The sequence below is a fragment of the Rhinolophus sinicus genome, chromosome 17, assembly GCF_057876585.1.
Source record: "Rhinolophus sinicus isolate RSI-liver-muscle chromosome 17, RSI-T2T, whole genome shotgun sequence".
In the NCBI taxonomy this organism is placed as follows: Eukaryota; Metazoa; Chordata; class Mammalia; order Chiroptera; family Rhinolophidae; genus Rhinolophus; species Rhinolophus sinicus.
In genome coordinates, this window is record NC_142517.1 from 162465893 (window position 1) to 162487920 (window position 22028).

The 22028-nt window shown below is 34.6% G+C and overlaps 1 protein-coding gene across 1 annotated transcript in view; it reads right to left on the bottom strand.

The window, feature by feature from the left end:
- Nucleotides 1-902: 902 nt before the first annotated feature.
- The window catches only part of OLA1 (Obg like ATPase 1), a 143947-nt gene continuing 122821 nt past the window's right edge, over nucleotides 903-22028 (bottom strand). Inside the window, exons 8-11 of the mRNA XM_019727463.3 lie at nucleotides 7770-7910; nucleotides 6988-7084; nucleotides 4836-4958; nucleotides 903-1413 (exon numbers count right to left, since the gene is read on the bottom strand). Of these exons, the coding sequence (XP_019583022.1) occupies nucleotides 1312-1413; nucleotides 4836-4958; nucleotides 6988-7084; nucleotides 7770-7910 (463 nt within the window). The 3' untranslated portion in view covers nucleotides 903-1311. The remainder of the gene's footprint in view (nucleotides 1414-4835; nucleotides 4959-6987; nucleotides 7085-7769; nucleotides 7911-22028) is intronic.

Sequence of the window (22028 nt, forward strand, 5' to 3'; positions counted from 1 at the left end):
CACTAAGTTTCAATGTTAAGTTTATGTGTGTATTTTAGCATTTCCTTTTCTTTAATGTAACAACGTAATTGAGTAAAAGGCTATCTGAGGTATGAATCTGGATTCCACTGAAATGGTCCTATGACCACAGGAGAGCACAAAAGGGCCATGGACGAACAAGAGAGGTCTTGCAGGAGGGTGAACGTGAGAGAGAAAGGGATGGTTTAGGGACGAGAGAACTCTAATAAGACTAACATCATAAGAGAAGAAGGCTAAGTGTCAACTAGTCTCCAAATAACTAATTTGTCATTATTTTCCTTCAGAATGTTCTACTACAATCTTACAAAGTGCTTCACCTATATATACTAAAAATTCAACTGGTCTAAAACATTTTAATAGCAAGTATGAAAAAAGTTTTCTAATTTTCAAGGTCTAATCTTTTTAGTAATAAACTTTACACTCACTACTGAATTTAAGCCAAGATTAGAACCTACCAGACATGAATGGGTTAGTTTTCACAATACTTTCATCATTTCAAAGGAAAGATGAAAAATAAACACTCTCCTCACTATGGTCATGACAACACCAAAAATCCCTTAATTTCTGAAGCAGCCTTTTTTCCAGCATTATTTTCCTTTTGGTCCTCGTCACCCATGTTATAGCCCTCGTAGCACCACAGCTATCATCTTTCAATAAATGTCCATCTACAAATTAATTAACTTTCTTGAGACAAATCCCTGGTATACTATTCTTCTGATTCCCATGAAAGACTCACTTTTAAGATACGATTGCAGCTGCCCCACACTGCCAGTTACTGTGTCATACGCACGCCTTAAAATTCTGTAATCAGCAGCCACCAGGTGCCGTATCGCATTCAGCACACTACAGTCAGTCAATACAGACATCCCCAAACACACCAAGGCTGGTTTTGTCAAATGTTTTATTGAGTGTAGACATCTGGAGTACTGTAAAACATGCATTATCTGTAGATTCAAAAAGGAGCAAGCCACATTGTCCCCACTGTCAGATGTGTCAGGCTTGGCAGACATGATGGAGATTAATGAAGTATCATGAGAGTAATATGGTTCCTGAAAAGCTTCTACAATTTGGAGTAGGGTCTTAATCATGTGAAAAGCAAAGCTGTTCACGTTAGTGAACTTGCATTTCATTGGGGGTACACAGTATTTTAATTTTAAAACAAATAAAAATAACTCTGTTTGTAGAAGATTCCCACCCCCTCAACTTTGTCCCTTCAGTTTTCAGAAATTTTAATTAAAAAACAAATCATACGCCTTTTGGAAATTGTACGTTTGTCTGAGCAGTAACTAAAATTTATTTCTTCTTCGGTTGCTGAGGTGTATTAAATTTGAAGAAGATAATATCTCCATCTTCAACAATATAATTTCTGCCTTGTTGTCTGTACTTTCCAGCAGCCTGCAAATAGGAAATATAGAGGAAATGGGTTATTTTACAACTAAGTCCATGAGGTAAATGGCAGGAACAGATGTAAAAAGTATTATATTTCTTTAAATATATATATATATATAGGAAGGCATACAAGTTCAAAACTAGACTTGGAGAGAAGCAAAGTATTCCTGATTTGGGCAGCACTAGATTTTCCATACATACATAATCATAATGTATTCTCCACTAAATTGTTGGTACATAAATGTAATTATACCAATATCATTAAGTTTCATTACAGGCTGTTTATGGTACATTTCTGATGTGTCTGCAAACATCCAGCAAGTCACTGTAACAAAACAGATAAAACCAGGCAGGAGAAAAAGACTATACAACTAGTTTAAAGCTTCTTTATTGCTTAAACAAATTCTTTGGTGATACTGATGAAGTCAAAAAGGTAGTTTGTTATACGGAAAACTATTATCAATTGTAATGCACAGATTTTAAACGATCCCCTTGGAGCTTTTTATTTAGTCTTGACAATGACCATACAGAGTGGTGTGTACTAGAATTCATCAGGAAGAAGACTACAGGCATACCAAGGGTTTGGTTCCAGATCACCACAACAAAGTGAGTATTGCAATCAAACGGTTGTAATCTTTTTGCCAGTAGAGGCTCTGGCCTTTAATGTGTAAAAAACGCAACATCTGTGAAGCACAATAAAGTGAAGCGCAATATGAGATATACCCTAGTTACAAGCAGACTCTAACAGGTTGGAACTGCAAAGACAGGTACTTTTTCCACTTGCATATTAGTTGGCAAAGTAACTGATTCCACCTGCTGGTATGCAGATTGAGATGTGCAATCGGCCTGTAATTCTAATACAAATAAGCAGCAGTTCCAGAGCCCCAGGCTCACCCCAGGCACATCACACACACTTCCCCCAAAGCACCGCAGGCCCCTGAGCATCTACGCCTAACACTGCGCACACTGACACAGGGCCACGTTACCCCACTGTCCACTTGACCAATCCACCACTCCACAAGGACTCAAGGATCTTCTGGAAAAAAGTCTCAAAAGTATTTTCCTTTGTTAGAATTTATTGAGAACACGAAACCTTTGCCCAACAAAATTAGTACTTCCCTTTGAAGATATGGATAAGAATGTTCAAAGTCAAGTGTAATTATACTAACTGGAAAAAACACTAACGAAGATCGTACATCTGAGGTTAAAATCAACAAACCAGATCACAGAGCTCTAGAAAGCATACGAGCATTTTTAAATATCTAGACTACATATAAAAAAATCACCTACTAATAATGTGTTCTACTAAAACGAAGCTAATTTTTAAAAAGCCACGATACTCTAACATTCTAAAGGCTTTTCCCCACTTTCTCTCTCTCTGATTTTTATAAAGACATGTGATGTATTGAAGGCCATATGCTACTTATTTTGAGAATATAAAGTCCACTGTTATAAAACTATACAGACAATTTAAATCAAATACATACTGACCTGACATATTAATGTAAGTTTATATATTTTATTACCACTCAAGTTTACTATTAATTAAAGGTGACAGTGTGCCTTTAAATTCTCTAGAGACCATTTAATCCATTTCCACTGCTATCAGAAACACTGGTTGAAAAAAAAAGTCAATACCCATTTGTGAATCTTGAGTATGTATTAAACAAGACACGTCTAACCAGTTCATTTGCACTTGAAAGCAGCCATCTGTAGAAGCCAGCTTTGCCTAAGCAGATATGATTGCTAATAATGTGATATCCCTGTAGACTACAAAGCCCACACAGAGCTATTCAGTATATAGTTCACAGCACTGGCATTAAATTAGTTATGCTGCACTGGTGTTAGAAATACATATACATACATACACATACATGCAATCTTGCTCTCAAACCTAAAAGCTACTTGATAATATGCAAGTAAAATGTTTATTGAATAAGAGAGCATAAAACAATTCATAAATGCTTTACTGACTTGGAGTTTAAATTTTGAAATGTTAGTTTTGGAGATTAAAAATCACACAAAACACTTAATGGTATTCTAAGCTGAAAATCCAGAGGTCAATCTTTTCCAATTTATAGTATAAAAGCTCCCAGTTCATGTTAAGCATATCTACAAGCAGGAAATATTATTTTATTGTACATTATAAAGTTTCCCTGCATTGTTAAAGAAAGTATTCACAATTTATATAATCTTTCAAGTTTATTATAATATAGACAGCTATTAAGGATGGATGAAACAGGCCTATCACATGAGAGTATAAAGAAGCAGCCTCTGATTTCTAAATGCTAGTAATGGAAAGTACCTTATTTTAATCATCTTTATTCTATGAAAAATACATATGCCAACATGATGTAGCATGTTAAAAAATAACCTGAGACTTTCAAGTCTAATTAGTATTCCTGACAAAGTTCAATCTCAATCTCATCCTATCTATCGATACAGATGACACCACTGAAAAGTTAATGATATTGTTTAGTTGTAAACTGTAACTTCTCTCACTCCTTTTTAAAAAGCAAAATGGCTCATTCCACATTGAACCAATTATACCAAGATTTTTTTCCTCCTCCTCGTGGTGTTTCAAAAGTTCTATTAAAGTCCTGTTGTTCAGTATGATCTTACCAATGAAAATAAACTTGAAATAAACTTTCCTGCATCCCTTTCAAATTATGAAATAGTAGACATATGAATTCTATTACATTTTTCTATGGTAGTCTTCAAATATCAAATTAAGTTAAAGAAGCCTTCCTACAATGTCAGTTTAATCACTTTACTCACCTATCGATTGGAGATGACATACCTACCAGATTCTACTAAGTAAGACCTAATAAGTGAAACAAAATTAAGCCTGAAACAGAATTTACATTAAAAAAAAATCATTTATTCCTCATGTATAACATTGCTTCACTAGTAGTGGCTGCAAATCAAATTACTTATTAGCTAAAATAAAGCACAATTTTGGACCTGCCCTCTAGTGTTGAGAAAGCAAATCAAATTCCCAAAGATCTTAAAAAAAAAAGCACAACCATGAAGTTTCAATAAGAACTGGTTTTATTTAACTAAATTTCTGTCCCTTACCTTGAATTAATCATCAAGATATATATATGTATATATATATTCCTTCTATTTTAGATATTCAAATGTAATAAGTATAATTTTTCATTGGCCATTAGTGAACAAATTATTTATAATTATTTAAAAATAATTTATTTTATTTTTAGTTTTAGAAAAACACCACAAAATTACTGAATGACAATAATTCATACATTTTAAAAATTATCTAAAAGTATGTAAACAACTATGGCTCTTCAATCAGTTGACAGTAACACTAAACACTGATACACAGTTTAAAAGGCAGTTATTCATTTTAATGAGTGCCTTAATATCAGTAAAAATTATAAAATATGAAACCCAAAATAATTCCTTACCTTGACTGCATTTTCAGAACCTTCCTCTTTAAAATCTTCGTATTTCATTACTTCAGCCATAATGAATCCTTTTTCAAAATCTGTGTGAATCTTTCCTGCAGCTTGAGGAGCCTTCGTTCCTTTCTTTGAAAAGAAAGACCAGAGAAAACTAATTGCATTTAAGATGATTGATTGTAGGTATAGCATTTCTTTTTTCTGATCTGCAGTTGGGGTCGACTTAAACTTAGTTTAATATCAGTTAAGATGTCAGATACACAATTAGTACATTTTCAACACTGAACACAGACAGATCAGTAGATATTAAAGAAGCATAGCTTTGTTTTTCTTAACAGTCATCCACAGTTTTATTGATTTAGATGGTAGTGGTCTGGTATTGGCCTGGGTTTCATTTCGATTTTCTATTCTTCCCAGTGGAAAAAAAATAAGGATTTTTGAAGTAACTTTCAAGATGAATTATCAAAGGTTTTAAAAAGATAAAAAAGACCTTGAAATTTTCAGCTCATCTAAAGAACATATAAAAATCAATATATAAAGGGACATTTTAAAGATATTTCCAACAAATCATATAATCTATGTTTAGCAAATAATTTTGAAATCCTCATAAAATTTTTAAAAAATTTTTCAAGAATTTTACATTATACACCCTGTCTCTACCCACTATGTAGGAAAATTCAAGTTGATATAGGAAGAGTAATGTCTTATAATTACTCCATGTGTTAAATTACAAGGACATATATTCCAGACACACACAACCATGGAAAGAAATTTGAGAAATAATGGTGACCTAAAGGCTGCTTAATAAAGCATGTTAAAGTGATAAGAAATCTGACACTATAAAGCACAGTTTTTACAATAAAAGATGTATTGGGTTAATATGGCTACTCACTGATGCTTACCTGACTAAATATCTTAGCACATTAAATCATGGATACTTATAATCAGTCTTAAGATAAACCAGCTTTCACATTTTCAAGCCCAGAACACGTTATCTTTCCTGCTACATACCTAAGTTTGGAAGTTTTAAGGCTTTAAAATATATAGTAAAAATAAACCCTGGCAATTTGTTTACCAACTCGGATTTATTCTGACATTATTTTATAAGTGTATATATAAAAGAACCTTGGTTAGAAATCTATCTTCTTTTTTTTTTACAAAGGGGAGAGGAGACAAAAGTGAATCTAACATTCACACAACAAACACATTTAACATTTTGTTGAACTGCCTCCATGTTCCTATCCATATTAAATCAAAATAAATGTAAAATAAATTGCGGTGGTCAGGACAATCAGAAATCAAAGCAGCACTAAAATTAATCATGTAGCATTTATTAAAAAGGCATAATAAAAATGAAAAAGACTATTTCTAAAAGTTCTGACATTATTTTTATATTACTTAACAGTACTCGGGGCTACATATATTTCAAAATATTTTTCAATAGTAACTACCATATTACAATATATTTACATCTAAAAGCAAGTCATTACAGCTCAGTTTCTATTGTCCTCTGGGAATAAATTAGTCATTGTTTCTGGTCGTAATCAAGTCATTGTATATATCAATACTTAAAATACATATCACATTTTTAAGAAGACTGAATATATAACATAGCAAAAATAAACACTACTTCTATGAATTCAATTTACAAAAGGCATGAATTATTACACATTGAGTTTAGCTCTTTGAGGCCAACTGTGTATCTATGAAGAGCATAATGATGTCATATTGCTTTTATTGCTGAAAATGTAATCCGAGCAAAGCAAAGGAGGAAAGAACCACCCGCAACCCAAACAAACTTAGCGAATACAAAATGAAAAGCAACATCAATTTCACTGCAGACAAACCCAGTCACACAGATTAAGCAAGCACAATACTGGTGCGTCTTATCTCTGACCACAGGAGGAGGGTAGACAGATTCTACAGGATGAAGAAATTCAGACTATGTAATAGGCAGAATCAATTGTTACCTGCCTCAATCAATGCCGCTCCACTTTCACTGTTCAGCAGCTCACAAATAATTAAAGTTATCCTGGACAAAAACCTCATCTGTAATGACTAGCTAACCGCCACCATGACAAACTTCAAAGTCAGTGATATCAATCTGAATTCAATAGTGTGGAACTGGATATAGCTGATGAATAAGTATGAATCTTACCCTGATGGTCCATGCACGCACTTCATCTGGGCCTGCAGTGAAAAAGTATTCTAGTTGGAGTGCTGCAAACCCAGCCTTAATGATCTTTGGTAAAGCGCTGAAATAAAATGAAACAAATTCACTCAACATACAAGTTGACTGTACAAGAGATTGGTACAGAGCTAAATTTATTCATTTCAAGCAGAAAATGTTAAAGATATTAGTAAATGACTATTCATCTTTCATAACGTACTTGAAGATGTCAGAAAGCATACAACTATTTCTAAAAAATCCCCTCTAAAACTGGTTTTAATTGTATTAGTCTCTATCATTTTGAATTGTTTACTATAAAAAAAAGAAAATTTTTTTTGATTTACCCATTCTATGACTATTTTCCTCCAATATTAATTATTCGAAGGATGTGGGTCACGAAAGCAAATTTGACTGAAATCCAATGTTTAAACAATCTATTATGGTTACTCAGAAAAAACCAAGGCAACTGAATCACCCTTTCCCTTCCCCCACTGAACATGACGAAAGAGTTTTGGCGATCATTCCTTCTCAAAAATATACATAACTAATACCTATGTTATAATTAAAACACTGTACAGAGATGACAGATGACAGTTAAAAACTTAATTTAAAATAAATCTTTTCACTCTGTCTCATGGTAAAGAAAGGAGAAGATTCCCTCTTTATAATGGTAATTACTCTGTCATTTATTATTCTATCAGCGCAAGCAATTAAATTACTGCAAGGAAATAGTTGATAATAAAGTGTAGGGAAAATGAATGCTAATTAACCTTTGTGTCATGTTCGCTTCCAGATACTTCTGTCTCTCCTCAGCACTCAATTCTTGCAACTTGAGTTCCAAGGCTCCACTAAAAGGAATGACCAAGGCACCTGGGTCATACTTGTCCACCCACTCTTTAATTTTTATCAACCTGTAGACAAAAAAGGGCACAACATTATCTTGTAGTGCATGCATGACTGTACCACATTCATTATTATCAAGTAGCACATACATATTCATAAGAATTGCACGGTTTTATGATGCCATCTTTTTGTGTATAGCTTTCCAAGGTCAAGGCATTAACAGGCAGCAATTGCTTCAGGTATTCGCCATAATATTTTACTATAATTTAGTTTTACTTCAGCACATCATCTATAGGAAATGCAAATATTTTAAAACTTTTTAAGTTACGTTAAATTTGTTCAGCAATAACACCTGTGCCCTTGAAAACCTTAATTTTGTGATTTATTTTCCTTACTTAACAAAGTAAATTTTTTAAAAACAAAAAGTTCTGCTTGTATAGAAATCAGACCTAAAAGTGCCAGCTAATTTTGAAGAGTCTTTGAAAAATAAATAATTTGTTCCATCCAGATATCTATATATTCCTGGTCCAGTTTCTTATTGGACTAACAAGAGCTTACAGTTGTATTGGTTTTGAGGGTGATTTTTGCTAATCAAAACAAACATGTCCAAACATACAGATTTACAAACCTAGTTGGTTATGTACACACTGCTTTTATGAACCCCACTTTTGTAGGATCATGAATAATGGAATTGCAGAGGAAATAAATTCCTTTAATCATAAAGGGTTTGAAAAGAAATTGATACCAAGTGTTACCTGAAGATGACTGAGTGATTTTTTTTTCTTCCAAAGCATGGAGTGTTTTGACAAAGTAGTAGTCAGAACATAAATGAAATAAGTGTAGTAAATATATTAACCAGGTTCTGATCCTACCACTTTGCTAGCTTTTTATTCCTGGGCAGGTTACTGAACTTGTCTAAGCTTGGGTTTCCTCGTCTATAAAAATGGAGACAATAATAGTACATATTATATTGTAAAGACTCTAGAAAAATAATGCCTGGCATATAGTAAGCAAATATTAACAGTAATTACTATTACTAATTTTCATTCTCAGGTAATCATTGTATATATGCCTATGACTCTGGAATAGTATAGTATAAAACTGAATATAGATTTCTTAGAAATTTGTATTAAAAATGTTAACGTATACCATGCATAGTTCCACTAGTCTCCCATGTTTAGACCAACGTTGTAATAGCTACTATAGCAAACAAACAAACAAACAAACAAAAAACTGTGGCAGGAATCCTTTAAATAATCTATGTTAACATCACTTTAAGGGAAAAGAAACAAGAACTAAACCACACCACAAATTCATTAACACTCACCTATCAAAGAAAATGGCAGAGGATCAGCGTTATTAAAAAATTAAGAATATATAGGGCCTACTGAGTAGGTTTAGGATGGGATAAAGGAATGAAAAATTCATACAATAGTGTTTACATGTTTGCTATATAAAACTAGTATATACTTTATTTAATATTTTATCAGTGGTTTTTTATTATAATTTTTTTTCCTTTTGGTCACATCCTAAAAAAACTGGACCAATCCAATCTAATCAATCAATCAAACAATATTTATTTTGGAATAAAGTAGTTGTCCTTTAAAATAGGAAATCCAAACCAGATATTTTCTTATCCAAAATTATGAAAGACAGGTTAAGAAAAAGGGGGAAAATTTAAATTGATACTTCTGCCTATAATAACATTATGAGATTCTAAGTTACTTCATAGACTTACACTATTCAAACAAAACTGTACTATTATTATACAACTCAGATACAATCAAATATGTAATTAATAAAAGATCACATACCAAATACAGACTCAATGAAAGTGAAATAAAACAAGCCCATGTAAAAGGATAATATAAAAATATCATACATTTTGTTTCATAAACAGTCAACATAACTAATAAAACTAGAACTGTTATGAAACAACAAGATAAAAAATAATTACTTTGGTTAAAACATCAATTCAGAATAACAATAGTTTTACCCTGTCATTTTAACAGCCTTTCCTGCAGTGTCCTCAGAGGGATTATTTGCATTCCTCAGGTGTTCTATTGTACAATTCAGATGAATAAAGACTTACAAATCATTCCTCTACCGCCAATGTGAGACTTTGATCTGGTGAATACACCATTGTACCTTAACTATAATTGGCAAAAAACCTGACAGTGTAGGCATCACAAGCTTAATAACAAAGGAGAATATCTCAAAGTGTTGACAGATGATCTTCATAATGCAGAAGCAGAGCTGGTACATTTTAGCAATAAATGAGCACTGAGGTCTAAAGGTCTCTAAAGTGACTGACATCAGACCTGCTACAGCCTCACTAAAAGAAAAAGGTACCGTGGCACTCTCCGTAAAGTGAGTTAGGCTCTTTGCCTGCAAGCTTCACTTTTGTGACTTTCACTGTCATAGAAAACACAGGGAAGATGAAAAGTGAGTTAGGTTCTTTGGCTGTCTGCTCTACTTTTGTTACTTTTACTATCAAACAAAAGTGAGAAATGTCCCAAAGTGATTTTTAATTACATATTTGAAATAAGCCCTGGGTAATTAAAAAATATGACTCGATTTCAAGATTACAGGCTGGAATACATATAATATAACTATTAGGTCTGGTGGTTACAAAAGTGTGATAATGAGGCCAAGATCACAAGTTTGAACCCCATTGGGACCAGTTACCTTTTGCAGAAAAATGTCTATTCTATTGCTATAAACCATATCCCAAACTATAGTCATCTCAAAAACGTGTGCTACTGGCACATGAGGGATATGGAAAATCAAAGTTGAGCTCAGTACCACTACTAGAAAAACAATTTCAAGTACATTCTATCAAAGTGACTGAATAATAATCTCCATATACAAATGTTAGCAAATGTCTAAAGAAAACTATGTAACTGTTACCGTGTTTCCCTGAAAATAAGACCTAGCCGGACAATCATTGCTCTAATGTGTCTTTTGGAGCAAAAATTAATATAAGACCCGGTCTTATTTTATTATAATATCATATTGGGTCTCATCTAACATAAAATAAGACCGGGTCTTATATTAATTTTTGCTCCAAAAGACGCATTAGAGCTGACTGTCCGGCTAGGTCTTATTTTGGGAGAAACAGGGTAGTGAGCAAAATAATAGTAACGATAATATTGTCACAGAATATCAAATTATATGAGGGGAGAAGAAACAGTAAAGACAGTACACTCCTACGAGTTCAAGTATAAAGACTTTCATAGTACACACTCGTTTTATAAATTTATGTGAACAAACTATTGCAAGGGGATCCATCCTTCTCTTGATAAGCAGCCAGAGCCACACTGATGATTTCCCCAAAGTCTTACGAGTGACAAATGGAAAGAGGAACTGCCATTAGTTGCATTTTTCTCCCTGATAATGAAGTAAGAGGACAAAGCAGGGACTATTCAGTTTTAAGGCTAAAAGGGAGATGCACTGGCCAGTTGTGATGTTAGTCAGATTCTTTGGCAGAATGAGATCTTTAATATTAAGTTAGTATTAGATTTCCAAAAAACCATGTCCCAAATTTACCTTTGGTCTTATAATCTGACTTTTCTTGGCTAGTCTTGAAATTCCAGATTCTATAATTTGATTTTCCTAGGGTTAGTTAACATTGTTTGTGTTTATCTTCCCAGATACCAATTTTATTTCTAAAAATTCTATTTGTTTCCCTTTCAGAATCTATCTGCTCTTATTTGGGTAACATTTTACTCGTTTAATGAATTTAGTCCCCTTTCAATATTTTAAACAGATTAAAAGTTCCTTTCAGACTGCTCTAATCTCTTCTAATTTCTTGAGTATAACTCTGCCCCCACCATATGTCATCTGCTAACACGACTTCTCACGACAGTTGGTTCCTATGTCTATTCAGTGTCGTTTGGGGTGTGTGGTTATTTGGCAGCAGCAGTTATGTTCCAAGGGAGTCTGTGATCCCCTGGGTTGTTGAGATGTATATAATGGGTAGTTTTGTGGTTGTTTCTTCTAGAAAGAGTTCTGGAGGTTTCTGCACGAGATTATTGGTAATGCAAATTAAGGCACCCTACTTCTTACAGTGCAGCCCCAATCTCTAATTTCCTGAAAGTAATAGTTTCCTTCCTTGTCTGGAAGGGATGGAAGGCGGCGCATTTTTCCAGTATGATCATGGAAAGGACAGCCTTTTCTAGGCTTTATGAATGAGACGCATTCCATCACTGGTAGCCTGGGGCCTGTACCTGGGCTCTTATTCCCATATGGACACTAAGGCCTCTAAGCCATACACAAGCTCAGCTTCTCCCGAGGGCCATACACCACCGATTCCTCTCTACTGTCACTGTCCTCTTTGCTTTTGGCACCTAGAGAATCCCTTTTCTTGCTTTTGAGTCCTGCTGTGTGCTCTGAAAATACCACACCTTCATCAATACTATCCTTTTCTGGTTATTTTCTCTGGTGTTTCTACATATTAGAAACAACAAGGGACATTCTTGTATTGGCTTAGTCCACCATCTTAACTCAAAGCTCCTTTTTATTGTGTTCCAATATGACAGCTTTCAACATTTTTGGACCATCACTCACGGGAAGGAATAGATTTTATACCTGAATCAAACATATGGCGCACAGACATATTTTCATATACATAGTCAGAGACAGGTGTCACAAAACCATACTAACCTTTATAATGGGATATAAAACAATCCCAAAGGTACTATTTGATATTCTGCATAAAATTAAATTCTTACAACTTAAAATAAACCCCTGAAATAGTTTTCTCTAATAAATTTTAACAAGAATTTTAATTTATTCTTTTCTACACTTCATGTCCATCTAGCCATTCAACAACCCACAGCTACTCAAACTGATTATATTTTCTAAAAATCCTTTGACGGCTCAATCCAGCACTAAAGCCAAATTATACTACCACTTATGATACCTTTGTTGAACATTAGAACTCTCTCAAATCTGTTTATTCTATTTTGCAACATCAAAGTATATTTGAAATCTTTTAAGTTGTTACACATGGTAATTTTAGGTCCTTATACACACCTCATGTAGTTTTCTGGGTGAATCTAGGTCTTGACTTAAAAAAAAAAAATAGCAGCGATATCTTGCTCTAACTGAATTTAACTGCTGACATGAACCACATGTCAACATTCAGAAAACGATGCAACTTACACAAAGCAGGATCCAGAGTTGCTTTATTCAGTGACTTGATGTTATTCAATGTTATTAAGGACCTGACCTTAAATAAACTAGTTCCCCTCATGTTGTTCATGGTATGGAGGTACCGTAAATCCAGAGGGTACTGATAAACACAGGTCATTTTTAGTCTCCTCCCTTGCAGGTTTACTCTCATTTCTACTAAAACTGTTCAGTGTTTCAAAGAATGACTTTAAGATATCTCATTTCTCTTTTCCATTTTCCAAACATGATCCCTACAAACTTACATCGATTTACAGTGTTCTGAAACAAAAAGAACAAGAACAAAGAGAGAGTAAGGCTTATGGAAGGTAAAGTTATCTTCTTAAAGATGACATAATATTATTTAATCAAGCATCATTTTATAAATAGTAACAAATAATACTGGAAACCTACACTAAAATAGCACAATGTACAAACTGAAATACATACCACAAACAATATTCATTCAAAGCCAAAAAATTAGCTCTAGAAAATCTAACATTCCCAACTCTTAAAAATTCTTTGAATAAAGTTATTAGAATGGATTTATTAAGAAAGTCAGTGGGGAAAAAAACAGGGAGAAGAATATGAGGTGTGATAAAAAAATACGGAGAATGTTTAAATAAAAAATTATTACAGTGAAAGACACATTGCCATTAACACCCCTCAAAATACCCACCCTTGCTTCAAACACACTTATCGCATCATTCTTGCTACTTTCTGAAGCAGTTCTGGAAGTCCTCTTTCATGAGTGTCTTTAGTTATGTTGTCATGGTTGCCTCGATGTCCTGAATCATTTTGATTTTGGGGAAGAGCCAGAAGTCCCATATTGCCAGATCTTGTGAACAAGGTGGATGAGGATATACTGTAATGTTTTTATTTGACAGAAATTGCCATCCCAGAAGCGATGTGTGACATGGAGTGTTGTCATGATAGAGGACGAAGTAAAGACACGAAAGAGGACTTCCAGAACTGCTTCAGAAAGTGGCAAGAATGATGGGATAAGTGTGTTTGAAGTAAAAGGGGAGTATCTTGTGGGGGATTAATGGCAATATGTCTTTTACTAATAAATTTTTGTTATTTAAACATTTACTGTATCTTTTGATCACACCTCATACCAAAAAGTAATTTCCAGTATAACTGATTAGTGTCTGGAAATCTAATCCCTCTTCTAAAAGAGATCCCCATCTTTGATGTATGTAATAGACTTCAAGTTTCAGTGCTCTTGTTCGATTTCATGGAGTTACACAGAATAACAATTACAACCTCACTCCTCAAAGTGATCATATCACTTGGGTGACTTGTTAGAAATGCAGAACCACAGAATCTGAATTTTAAAAAGATTCTCAGGTATTTCATATGCATGTTAAACTTCCAGATGCACTGAACTAATAAAGGCCTTTGAAAATAAAAGCACATTAACTGAAAGCTTGAAAATGTCTGAAATAACTCTGCAGACAAACTGATAGCTAAGCAAATGTTGCCTACCTATCCCACTGATACGAGAGGAGAATAACAGAATAACACTTGCTTACCCCTCCTAGGTTCAAAAACCAGAAGAGGAAAAAGTCACTACAATTTCAGGAAGTGTAATAAAAATGTTTGCTCTGAATCCCCTGCAATGTCAAAGAAGTTTCAAATTCACAGTAAAAATAATTAGTTTAGACAGAATTACTACGGTCAACAGTTTCTTACTTTGTAAGACATAATTATCCCTCTTTTATTCTAATAAGCCTCAATACCTGGAAAAACATCTGTAGTAAGTTAGCTTTGGAGTCTAGATTCAAATTATAAGAAGTGATTCCAGCAGAGGGGACTCTGTGAAATCTGAATTCATAACAAGTAAAAGGAATATTATCACAAACTGTTTACTATGAGAGCCTCTGTCTGAAAAACGCTATTTATTTTGCAGTCGCTATAATAAAATGGCATTTGTATACATACCCACATAAACACATATATATGTATATGTATGTATAGTTTGCAGCAAATAAAAATTGGATTTCAGGCTTTCTGTTTCAAAGATTAACAAGCTTTATGACTCTCGTGATAACTGGAAGGTTATGAGGAAACTGAAATGATAGGTGTTATGACAGCAGACAACCTTAAAAGCAAATTTAAAAAATTGGAATATGTTTATTCCACCACTTTGGGGCTCACCATGACTGAGATTCCTTTAATCCTTACTATACTTTCAAAAAAAGATAATGCAAAGATAACACATGCAATTAATTTATATATGATAAACATGCAACTACTGTATGGAAATATTTTCTATGTTCAGCAAAAAGTCTCCAAAAAAAAAAAAAAAAAGTCTCACAATGAATAAACAGGAGGAAACATCAGGGTGAATCCTAATTAGGTTGAGGAAATCGTAGTACTCCCATTCTCCAGCTGGCAACCGGTCTGAGAGTGGGTATGTGAAACAGTCTGGTCAATGGAGCAAGAAGGGAAACCTAGGGAAAGATTTCAAAAGGTTCCCTTTGGCCCTTAAAAGAGAAAACAGAATTTTTGCTGTCCACGATGTCTGGATCTTACCCCTGGAACTCTAGCAGCCATGTTGTGACCCAAAGAATGGAAAAGTTGAGAAAAACCCTTATTCTTGGTAATATCACAGGAACATTGAATTAACCAACCCTGGAAGACACACTATCTTGGGTCTTGTTATGTATTGGGATTGTCTTTGTAGCTGAAAGCAGCCAGATTAATCCTCATTTAAGTATATGACGGCAGCACCTCTTAACTGCTCTAACTCTTATTCTTTAAGAAACCAGTTCCTGCAGAGCTTTCTCTAAGCTTCCATATGGATAGATGCTATCACCACAATCTACCCTATACTATAAATGACCTATTTTCTTGTTTATCTCCTCCCACTATACTCGTAAACTAAAACTAAAACCTTCCTGAGGTCAGGGACTTGTCTTCGTTCTCTGATATACCCACAGAACTCTCCTAACACAGCACCTGGCACACACTGGATGCTCATTCTCTGACTGAATAATAAGGTGGACCGAGCTTTAGCTAATAACTAGTTGACTGACCACAGGCAGCTGTTTAGGGCCTCTTAACTTTAATTTATTCATCTGCAAACTAAGGAGTTTTCACACTGTGCTGGGCTCCCTAAAGGAGCTCCCAAGGTGCTAGGAGAAAGGGTAGGGAGAGAGAGGGAGGAGGAACAGCGGGGTTCTGGACCCCCCACTCTTGCATGTCAACCGGAGCTGCCTCATTCTCCCGTGTTCCATTTCTGCATCAGATTTCATCAAAAGAAAGAGTTTTGCTGTTTCTAAGAACTCTAAAGTTTAATGATTGAATGGTCCTTTTCTGATGGTAAATTCTATCATTTTTATGGCAAATGCCAGAAATCAAACAAACACAAGTGCTAAAATCTTTTGGCACTTCAGATTTCTGCTTAAATACTGTTTTTTATCGTCTTTAAAAAAAATTTTTTTTAAGCCTCTCTCTTGCCATTTTCTGTCACTCTCTATTCTCTCACTTTGACTTATTTTTCTTTATAGCACTTATGTTCTTAATGTTTATTATCTTCCTCCCAGCACTGGTGAACCTACTTTACTCATTTCTTAGAGCATGGAACTTTTAGAATAGTTTGTTCACTGTGGTATCTCCAGCACCACTTATTATAGAAGTTGGCACAAGCTGATGCTCAGTAAATGTTGGACAGATCAATGAATAGGAATGAATTAAGCTGAAAGTTCATCTAAAAAAGATTAGTTAAATGAACACTCAGAAGTACATATGATTCTTCTGCCAGAGCCAACTTAGACATTAGTAAGCTATAGCTGACTTGACCACTGGAGCTATGCACATTTGATAGCTAGAATGATGAAGTTAAAAAAAATCATAGCAACAGAAAGTGGGGGGAGAATACCTAACTCAGGTAAGGCCATACAAACAAAAATTCATACTAGAGTGGTGTTATTGTCATTCCCAAGTTAAGTCTGTAGCGTGAACTACTATAATTTAAGTCTGAACATCAAGGTTCATTGTGAATGTACCAAAATGAGCACCTCAAATGTTAAGATGTTCCCTGGGTCTCAGGCTTCTTAACCTCTTCAAGGCTACTAAGTTACGATTAATGTTCATACTAAGTGTCCCCAAACAGGGCACATTTTTGATACTTTAGAGGAGTGTTTATCAAAATATAGTTTCTGGACCACCTGTGAATCCTGGACTCTATAAAATACCTAGGTTTATGATCTTTGGAAGTGGGATTTGCACCCAACTCTTATAACACTTTGCACTCTGATGGCTGAGAGGCACTATTTTGAATCTTTGCCATTTCTTTGCAATTCTTTATTCTAGTTTTAAACATTACACATAGAAATATTCTGTAATTATAGTTGTCATGAGGTATGAAACCAGTATATGTAGCTTAAGACTACGAAATGTTAGCTCCAAGAAAACTTCCCAACTATGTTAGGATCCTATAGACGAAATGAAATTACTTCTGCCTCTGGAGCCCTGGGATAAACTATCTTTCCTTCCATTTTTGTGTAAAGAGGAAGACCCCAGGTTGATGCAATCCATAATCAAAACATAAATTTATAGGGATAGTGACATATCTTGAATTATCACAGAAACAGCTTTCTAGAGAATGTAAATGGTATCAGAAATGGCACTTCAGCATCCAGACTACTTATGAAGAAGAAAGTCAAAAGACTACTTTTGATATCGTGGGAGAGATGGGGGAGAAGATGCTTGGAATAAGAGAGAGTGTACTTACTTGGAGTGGAGGGAGAGTATGCATTGCAACATGTGTCATAGGGGTAGTGTGCCAAAGAAACACAGCAGTGTAAAGACGATGAAAACTTTGGTATTGAGCCTTTTTGAGATTGGCCTAAATTTATGAAGAGCTTGTAAATGATAAAAACTACAAAACATCATTAACAGAAATTAAAGACCAAAGTAAGCGGAAAGACATCTGGGTTCATGAATTGGAAGACTTAATATTGTTAAGATGGCAGTGTTCCCCAAATTGATCTACAGATGTAATACTATCTATCAAAATTCCTGCTGCCTTTTGTGCAGAAATTTAGAACCAATCCTAAAACTCATATGAAAACGGAAGGACCCAGGAGAGCCAAAACAATCTTGAAAAAGAAGAACAAAATTGGAGGGCTTCCCCTTTCCTATTTCAAAACTACTATACGGCTATAGTGATCCAGACTATGTAGCACTGGCATAAGGGAAGAACAGAATTGGACTAGAATTGAGAGCTCAGAAATAAATCTATACATTTATGATCAACTGATTTAAAAAAATTGTAATTGTGGTAAAAACCCATAAAATTTACCATCTTAACTATTTTTAAATGTACAGTTCAACAGTGTTAACTATATTCACACTGTGTAATGAATCTTCAGAACTTTTTCATCTTGCAAATCTGAAATTTTATGCCCATTGAACAACTCCACACCCCAACCCCCAGCCCCTGGCTCTATAAGTCTGACTATTTTATTTATTTATTTATTTATTTATTCTACCCCTTTCTTCCGCCTCCCCCGCCCCTCTCTGATTCAAGCCGTTGTTTCTCGTAACACCCATGCTGGCTGCCGGACGCCAGCCACTCACGATGGTTGCCAGTCACTCACACTGGCCACCAGCTGCTCATGGCAGCACACGGAAGCCCAGCTCCAGGGAGGGCCATTGTTCACAAGCTTAGCTGTAGAGGGCACAGCTCAACTGGCCCATGTGGGAATCAAACTGGCGACCTCAGTGGTAGGAGCATGGTGCTCCAACCACCTGAGCCACTGGGCCAGCCCGAGTTTGACTAATTTAGACATATCTTATAAGTAGTCATACAATTTTTGTCTTTTTGTGGTTGGCTTATTTCACTTGGCATAACATCCTCAAAGTCCATCCATGTTGTAGTGTATGCCAGGATTTCCTTCTTTCTTAAGGCTGAATAATATTCCATTGTATGTATATATCACATTTTGTTTATCCATTCATTAACTGAAGGACATTTGGGTTGTTTCACTTTTTGAGTATTGTGATGAACATGGATATACAGGTATCTCTTTAAGATCCTGCATTCAATTTTTTTGAATATATACCCAGAAGAGGGATTGCTGGATTATATGGTAATTCTGTTTTTCGTTTTTAAAGGAACCTCCATATTGTTTTTCATAGTGGGTACACCATTTTTCAATTCCACCAACATCGAACCAGGGTTCCAATTTCTCCTCATCCTTGCTAACACTTGTTATTTTCTTTTCATAGTGGCCATTTTAATGGGTGTGGAATGACTGCTATCTCATTGTGGTTCTGGTTTGAATTTCTCTAATGATTAGTGATGTTGAGCATCTTTTCATAGGCTTGTTGGCCATTTGTATATCTTCTTTGGAGAAATGTTTATTCAAGTTCTTTGCCTATTTTGTAATTTAATTATTTCATTTTTTTGTTACTGAGTTTTTGTTATGGTCAATTGACTTTTGACAAGGTTACCAAAATAATTCAGGGGGGAAAGAACAGTCAAGAAATGTACTTTGACAACTGGATATCCACAAACAAAAATTAAAAAAAATAGGCCAAAGACCTAAGTGTAAGAGTGAAAACTATAGAACTCTTAAAAGAAAATAGGTGAACATCTTCATGACTTTGGATTAGGCAAGTTTCTTAGATATCACACCTAAAGCGCAACCAACCAAAGAAAAAAAATAAATTGGATTTTATCAAAATTAAAAATTCTGTGCACCATAAAACACTATCAAGAAAGTGAAATGATGGGGTGGCCAGTTATCTCCGTTGGTTAGATCACGGTGCTCTTCACAACAAGGTTGTCGGTTCGATCCCCACATGGGCCACTGTGAGCTGCGCCCTCCACAACTACAGTGAAACAACTACTTGACTTGGAGCTGATGGGTCCTGGAAAAACACACTTAAAATAAATAAAAGTTAAAAAAAATAGTGAAATGATAATTTATAGTAAGAGAAAAATATTTGGAAATCATATCTGATAAAGGGGTCATAGCCAGAATATATTAAAATACTCAATAATTATAATTTATAATTCAATAATAAAAAGACAAAAACCCAATTTAAAATGGGAAAAGGACTTGAATACATTCCTCCCAAGAAGATACACAAATGGCCAAAAAGCACATGAAAAGATGTTCAATATCACTAATCATTAGAGAAACGAGTATCAAAACCACAATGAGATACCATTCCACACCCACTAGGATGATTATAATAAAAAAGACAGACAGTAGTAAGTGGTATATGCATACAATGGAATGTAATTCAGCCATAAAAAGAAATGAAGTACAGTTAACCCTTGAACAACACAGGTTTGTACTGTGTGGGTCCATTTATACACAGATTTTTTTCAATTAACACTATAAATTTATTTTCTCTTCCTTATGATTTTCTTACCATTTTCTTTCCTCCAGCTTACTTTATTGTAAAAATACAGTATATAATACATAGAATGTACAAAATGTGTTCATCGACTTTTTATGTTAATGGTAAGGCTTCCGATAAAGTAGGCTATTAGTAGTTAAGTTTTAGGGACTCAAAAGTTATACGCGATTTTTGACTGCATGGGGGTCAGTGCCCCTAACTCCCATGTTGTTCAAGGGTCATGCAGCATGTCCCGATACATACTACAATATGGATGAACCTTGAAAACATTATATTAAGTAAAAGAAGCCACTCACAAAAGGCCACATATTACATGATTCAATTTATACAAAATATTCCTCAATAGATAAATCCAAAGAGAAACTGGATTAGTAGTTGCCACAGGCTCAGTGGAGGAGACAATGGGAAGTGAGTGTCAGTGGGCGCAAGGTTTCTTTTAAGGGTGATGAAAATGTTCTAGAATTAGTGGAGATGTTGGCACAACACTATGAATATATTTAAAAACCCCATTAAATTATATACAGTAAGTCCTCACTTTAAGGTTCTTAAAACTGTGGTGAAATGACGTATAACGAAACCAGTTTTACCACAGGTTAATTGATCTAAACAAAAGTTCCTATGGTATCTCATCAATGTTACAATAAAACAACGTTGAATGAAAAGTCGTTACTTGGGGATCTGCTGTACTTTAAAAGGGAGAAGTCTGTGTATGTTATCTGAAAAATAAAAAACCCAAAGCTAAACTAAGAATTTAAAGATAAAAACCAAATGCTAATATTCTGCACATTATGATCCTATAATGTCTGACCTTCCTTCAGAGATAGTAACGATCAATAGAAAAAAGATTTTGGAGTAAGGCAAGAATCGATTTAAATTCCAGCTTAATCGCATACGAGCTATAAGATCCTGGGAAGCCATTTAAGCTTCTGAACCTCAGTTTAATCACCTGTAACACAAATAATACCTATCCTCACAGGTAAATGTTACTATTGAAGTGCCTAGAACACAATAGGCCTTCAAATGTGAGCCCCCAATCTTACCTGTCTCCTATCAGTGAGTGGAGTCATTCTTAATAGTTACTGTAGAGTTAAAAATCCTGTTAAATTGCCTGTGAGTGAAATTAGAGCTCTTTTAAAAAATCAGATCTGTGTTTCTTGGAAGAAGTCTTACCTAACTGACTATCTATAGATAGAGAGGTAACTAGAAGGGAAAGAATTCGAGTACAATGACTGCAAAAATATATATTAAGTAACTATGTATACTAATAAGCATCATGTTAGATCTTGGGAATGTAACTTTGAAAGAGGGAGTGTGTAGGGAAAGTAAAAACAAACACATAATTATAAAAGAGCGTGATAATTGTTATGATAGGCTAAGTAATGTGCATAATAAAGAGGAGGGTACATTATCTCAATAAAGTATTTGAGCCTCATGAAAACCAGGATATTTGGAAAAAGAAACCAATACATTTAATGGGTTTTTCAGTTATATAATTGTAACATTCCCCCCCCCCCCCCGGTTAATTTAGTTATAATAGGAAAAGCAGAAAAGGAAAGGGATTTTTCTTCATGATAGAGCTGAAATTTTGTGGGCCAGTAAGAAACACCCCAAGGGAAACATAAATAGGTGTA